This window comes from Populus euphratica, unplaced genomic scaffold (genome assembly GCF_000495115.2).
Source record: "Populus euphratica unplaced genomic scaffold, PopEup_1.0 scaffold10.1, whole genome shotgun sequence".
In the NCBI taxonomy this organism is placed as follows: Eukaryota; Viridiplantae; Streptophyta; class Magnoliopsida; order Malpighiales; family Salicaceae; genus Populus; species Populus euphratica.
In genome coordinates, this window is record NW_011499856.1 from 1 (window position 1) to 6,374 (window position 6,374).

Below are 6,374 nucleotides of genomic sequence, written 5' to 3' on the forward strand. Positions count from 1 at the left end.
GTACTACTATTTTACTCGGCAGAATTTTATATTACTTATTTTTTCTGTCTTTTTAATACGTCAAATAATTTATTTAAAATTTAATTATGGAAAATCTATCAAAAAGAATTAACTTTTCTTGTTATAAAAAAGCGGGTCTAACAACGCCTTTAATAACTTGTGAACAACATTTTAATTAATAAATAATAAAACTTGAAAACCAAGCTTTATTATATATTTAGTTAGAAGTAATCAATTTTAATCACAAATACTTCACCACCACCGCCACCACCAATTTATCTCTTAAAACAATTAGTATAAACTCGGACACCAAGCTTTGTTAGTTTACTTAGAATTAAAGTGTCGGTTTGAAGATTATTCGATGCTTAACAAACTAATCTGCTTAAGAAACTAATCCACTCCTTTTAACCACATCAAATTTTTAATTAATTTTTCTTAACAACACCCGTAGCTCTAATAATCCCAGTTTCACCAGATGTTTCCTGTCCTCACACCTCTTTTTACGATTGAAATCTTCTTTTACGTAGACTACTCCGAACAATTTTCTTGTTTTCCTTGCTAGCCAAGCACATATATAACGATGATGATTATTATTTTTCCATATTGTTTTTTCAACTACTACTAATTTCACTGAAAAAAAATCCCATTTATTGTAATAATGACTCACTCATGATCCAATAGATGGAGATATTTAGGTTTATTATGAAATTGCGAAGCCATTTTCATTAAAATAAGTTTTTATCCTTCTTTGATTTGAGTTTAGGCCCGATAGTATTTTTGAGTCATCAATAGTTCTAGCCAAAACTATGTTCATCTCTTCAGTTATGTCATTTTCTTTAATATGAGATAACATAAAAAAATATTACGTATTTTGCTTTACACCATAGTGTTGATCAAGAAATCAGAATCTAGAGCTTAATTCAAGTCGAGCTTTTAATTAAACCAGATAAAATATTAAATAACATATTAATCTAGACTCTATTTTGAGTCAGTCCTCCAGTAAGTTATAACACTATGCTTTACCCTATGATTATTTCTACATTATCACTTTTAACTTGGCTCAAAAGAAGAGTAGAATTCGAAACCCAGGTAAAGCAGGGAAGAGTAAAAAAGAGTTTCTTAATTGAGGTATACCTAGGAAAATAAAATTAATAACGAAATATAATTTTTTAGAGACTTACAATTTATCCTTTTGTTTACACTATTTGCTTAAACATGTTGCGTGTTTTTGTATGTGTAGTGGGTTACAGGCAGTCACTTGGGTTTTTTATTTTATTTTTTTGTTCTATATAAACCCCACACTCCCTCCCCTTCATTTCACACCAAACAATATAGCCCTACTTGCTACAATTGCCATAGTTTCTTCCTTCTCCTTGTCTCCTCCTAAATTTCCTTTCTTTCACTTCGTTTTTCTATATATTAAAACCATGCCTGAAGAAGCTCCTATGAAAAACTTGGTTTGTGAAAAAAGTAGAAAGGCTTTACAGTTTATTGAAGATGTTACACGTAATGCTGATGAGGTGCAAAGCAAGGTTCTTGCTGAAATCCTCTCTAGGAATGCAAATGTTGAGTATTTGCAGAGATATGGCCTGAAAGGAAACAAAGCAGACAGAGAAACTTTCAAGAAAGTGATGCCTGTTGTCAGTTATGAGGATCTGAAGCCAGATATTGATCGTATTGCTAATGGCGATACTTGTCAAATCATATGTTCCCAGCCCATTTCAGAGTTCTTGACAAGGTGATGATTCCATCAACTTAGCTTCAGAAGTTTGTGTATATATATATATATATCGTGTGTGTGACCTGGTGCTATTTGATGTGTAGTTCTGGTACATCTGCTGGAGAAAGGAAACTGATGCCAACAATTGAGGAAGAGCTGGGAAGAAGATCATTGCTATATAGCCTATTGATGCCAGTGATGAATCAATTTGTTCCAGGTTTGGATAGAGGAAAAGGGATGTACTTTTTGTTCATAAAATCAGAAGCTAAGACTCCTGGAGGATTATTGGCACGTCCAGTTTTAACTAGCTATTACAAAAGTTCATACTTCAGAGATAGGCCTTATGATCCATACAACAACTATACTAGCCCAAATGAAACCATTCTCTGCCAGGATTCTTACCAGAGTATGTACTCTCAATTGCTTTGTGGCCTTTATCAAAACTATGATGTTCTTCGAGTCGGTGCAGTCTTTGCTTCTGGGTTCATTAGGGCAATTAAGTTCCTTGAAAAACATTGGATTATGCTTTGCAATGATATCCGGAATGGAACAATTGACCCCAAAATAAGTGACCCTTCAGTAAGAGAGGCTGTTTTGAAAATTCTCAAACCCAACCAGAAACTAGCTGATTTTGTTGAGGCTGAATGTACCAGAGAGTCGTGGAAAGGGATCATAACTAGGTTGTGGCCTAACACCAAGTATATTGATGTTATTGTCACAGGGACAATGTCACAGTATATTCCTACACTTGACTATTACTGTGATGGCCTCCCCCTAGTTTGCACCATGTATGCTTCTTCTGAATGTTACTTTGGCCTTAACCTGAATCCTTTGTCCAAGCCAAGTGAAGTTTCTTACACCCTCATCCCAACCATGGCCTACTTTGAGTTCTTGCCCGTGAACCGAAAGAATGGACTTATAAATTCAATCACTGCACCGACATCCCTTGATCAGAAGAAAGACGAGGAATTGGTTGATCTTGTTGATGTCAAACTAGGTGAAGAATATGAGCTTGTTGTCACCACCTATGCAGGTAAGCAGCGAAACCCTTTCCACAATACATAAATTGCTAACTTCTTGACAGAATATTAAATTGCACCATTTTGGCCTTAAATGAAATTGATAACAATTTTTTTTTTCAGGCCTTTATCGGTATCGAGTGGGGGACATACTTCGTGTGGCTGGATTCAAGAACAAGGCTCCTCAATTCAACTTTGTATGTAGAAAGAATGTTGTTCTCAGCATTGATTCTGACAAGACTGACGAAGTTGAGCTGCAAAATGCAGTGCAGAATGCAGCTAACCATCTTTTACCATTCGGTGCATCTCTCACAGAATATACAAGCTATGCTGACACATCAAAGATACCTGGCCACTATGTATTATTCTGGGAGATCTGCCTTAGTGGAACAACTCCTATTCCTCCTTCAGTTTTTGAAGACTGTTGCCTTGCTATTGAAGAATCACTCAACAGTGTTTATCGCCAAGGCCGAGTCTCAGATAAGTCCATTGGCCCTCTAGAGATAAGGATAACTGAGAGGGGGACATTTGACAAGCTCATGGACTTCGCTTTAAGCCAAGGTGCATCAATAAATCAGTACAAGGCTCCAAGGTGTGTTAAATACGCACCGATTATCGAGCTTCTCAACTCAAGGGTTGTGTCAAATTACATCAGTCCAAAATGCCCGAAATGGGTTCCTGGTCATAAGCAATGGTGCACTTCAAACTGAAGGATATCGAGTACTTCTTTCTAAGATATATATATATATATAGGGACTTCATGTTTCAGTGGAAGTAGAAGGAATAGAATAGGAATGTCTTGGAACCAAGATATGTAGTAGAATAATCCCAGTCTAGGGTTTCTTGTTTAAGTTGTTTAATATTTATCTAAATCGGTTGATTGTACACAGGTTTCTTGATGATGACCTCTTAATTTGCTTATATACTTCTGCCAATTCCAAGCATCAAAAGTAAACCAGAAAATGAAGCACACAACAACTATTATGTTTGGCTACGCCTTAATGTGCCAATTTAACGGGGGAAAGGACAATAATTATTATACAACATTCAATTGCCTTCCAACAATTATGCATGACTATGTGATGCAAATGGAAATACGATGTCAACAAATATGCAGAGAAAAGACAGAATTTGATGAACCCAAAGGATTGCAGTTATGCAATTTAAATTTATAATTTTATTCTCTACAATAAAGTTTAATGAAGTTTAAAGAGGTTAATTTACAAGTTCTTTTGATAGGCTATGAAACCGATCTTTACTAGGGTTAAAAAAAAGAATTTTAAAACATAAAAAAATATAAAATTAAACATGAAATCTCGACCGACAAGGTGGTTCCTATGTATTAAAATAGAATCTCCTAGAAAAATTTAAGCTCAATTAAATATAATAAATTAAAAAGTTATAGCTTCTTTTAATTATTATACAGATCTAGCACGATCAGATCTTTTTTTAGATTTAGCGCTATCCTAATAGTCTAGGAAAACATATGTTAGGTAATCTGTATGTGGTGTATCATCTTCTAGCCGTGTGAAAGATTCTTTTTTGACTACTTAAAACCTTAAGGTTTTGTAGCCCGACTGCATCAGATAAATTCTTCAATTAATATCTTCGAAAATCTAGATAAGGGAATAGAGCTGCGAGTGTTTGAAACATTTAGTTTTATGTCCTCCTCCATGGCTAGATATTTGAAACATGGAGATTGAAACAGATGTTTCAAACATCTGCCGCTCTGTGCCTTTTCAATGACTTAGAAGGCACTGATGTTGCAACTCTTAACCGGCATTCTAGCCCATAAATATTCCAAGGAATATTCTTTTTTGACTTTGACTTTAGAATATGGCTCGGAGCTTGGCTTGGCTTCGGAATATGGCGCGGCTCAAATATGGCGCGCGTGTGGCTCACTCGTCTTCTTCCTCGGGGCGCGTGGGCTACAGTGCTGAAATTTCAGACGGAGAGTGTGGTCCACCCCATGCTCCGATTGATCTGATTTTTGCACCGTTGAGTTCGTATGGATGAGCTCTACACTTTGGAATGATCAAAACTTGTTTTTGACAACTTTGAAAATTCGGATATTTCCCAAAAATACCTCTGTTTTCTGACGAACGGGGCTCTGATACCAATTGTTGGTGGGAGAAACCACTTGTGGTGGCTTTGAAACACTTAGAGGGGATAAAACACACTCTTTTATTTCAAGAACAAAACTTACAATAACATAAACAAAAGCTTACAACAACCCCTCTCTCTTTCTCTCTTTCTCTCTAGTGTTTCTCTCAATCTCTCCACTCTTAATTGCATAAGTTTAGCTATCTATTTATACACGAAATCAAAACAAGAAAATTCAACCTTCAAGTGTGAAGGCGGTTGTGGCCGACGGTGTGAAAGCGGCTGGCGGCCGGTGGCTGGCGGCATGCAGCTGGCGGCTGGCGGCTGGTCGGTTGGTGGCTGGGCGGTGATAGCTGGTGGCTGCCTTCCTTGACCTTCTGGATTAAGTTTACTTCAACATCTACTACATGGGCCACAGAACAACGAGTCCAAGTCTAGATTTTTGGACAAGATAGCACGTTGAAGTTCTGTTTTTCACAGACAAGATAAATGCCACGTTCTTGAAACGTTAGCTTCGAAAGCTGAATAACTGAGACAAAAAGTACTTGGACGAAAACACGCTTGCAAATAAATTCTGCCCCATCATTGCCCCCTGCCTAGCTTGATGAAATGGAGTGACCCTACAATGGTGACCTTGCATTTAAATCTTACAAAGTACACATGTGAGCTGTAAGAGATTGAATTTGTTCCTCATGTTAATTGAGTCACCAAGATGTTCATAATTGAGCACTTGAAATTGACCTGAAAATACGCTTACGTGCAGACACACTCATGCGTGCATGCGAGCTCTAGAGAATTCGTTGTCTGGTCTAGATATCCAACTTGGGAGAAAAAGTTGATACACAAAATTAATATTGTTGATTGTATCATTTTCATGTTTCATCAACTTAACCACCGTGTTTCACAGATGACTCGTGTACTGCCATGAAAGAAAAATAATTAGCTTTCCATCCATTACTAATGGCAGTCCACTTTTCTATCTCTTTTGTTAAAATTTCCTGCTGTAATTAGTGTTTGTGGAAATTTATTGGCTAACGGACATAAAAAGACTGATTACAAGTAGTTAGAAGAGAAGAATTAATAGCAAGAAAGTTGGGGCTCCATGTAGAGGAGTACTAGTTAAAAAAGGAAACGTGCTGCTGTTAAAAGATGATGGTAATTTAGGAGGCAGTTCAGAGGTTTTAGTGATTAGAAATTGAAATGAAAGTAGTTCGATAGTAAAGATCTCTAGCTGTAATAGTTTAGTAAAAAAAGAACTTAGTTTATAGTTTGGAAATTGTTGAAGTATGCGGAATACACAAAACAAAAACTTTGTTGCTAGAAGATGTAATACAAGAAGAGTTTTAGGACAAAGACTTTGAGATTAGCATAGTTTTTGGCTTGCTTTACGGATGATGCTTGCATGGCTATCTATAGCCTTCCTAACTAACTTTAATGGAACAATCTAAACAAATTTTCCAACCAGAGGACTTGCTGGAAATTTAGCCAATACACAAGAAAATTCTAGAGTTTTTTGAATTATGGACAAGCAT

General features: G+C 36.4%; 1 protein-coding gene across 1 annotated transcript; it reads left to right on the forward strand.

Annotated features, from left to right (window-relative positions):
• The first annotated feature begins 1,336 nt into the window (after nucleotides 1-1,336).
• LOC105123177 (indole-3-acetic acid-amido synthetase GH3.6-like) lies at nucleotides 1,337-3,638 on the forward strand. Its single transcript, XM_011022685.1, has 3 exons — nucleotides 1,337-1,738; nucleotides 1,825-2,753; nucleotides 2,863-3,638. The coding sequence occupies exons 1-3, from the start codon at nucleotides 1,428-1,430 to the stop codon at nucleotides 3,447-3,449; spliced, it is 1,827 nt and encodes a 608-aa protein (XP_011020987.1). The 5' UTR covers nucleotides 1,337-1,427; the 3' UTR covers nucleotides 3,450-3,638.
• The last annotated feature ends 2,736 nt before the right edge of the window (nucleotides 3,639-6,374 follow it).

Excerpts from the sequence above, each read along its gene's own strand:
- LOC105123177 (XM_011022685.1), top strand. The coding sequence starts at position 1,428 with ATGCCTGAAGAAGCTCCTATGAAAAACTTGGTTTGTGAAAAAAGTAGA. Across the intron at positions 1,739-1,824 it reads ATTTCAGAGTTCTTGACAAG|TTCTGGTACATCTGCTGGAG; the intron begins GTGATGATTCCA and ends TTTGATGTGTAG. Across the intron at positions 2,754-2,862 it reads TGTTGTCACCACCTATGCAG|GCCTTTATCGGTATCGAGTG; the intron begins GTAAGCAGCGAA and ends TTTTTTTTTCAG.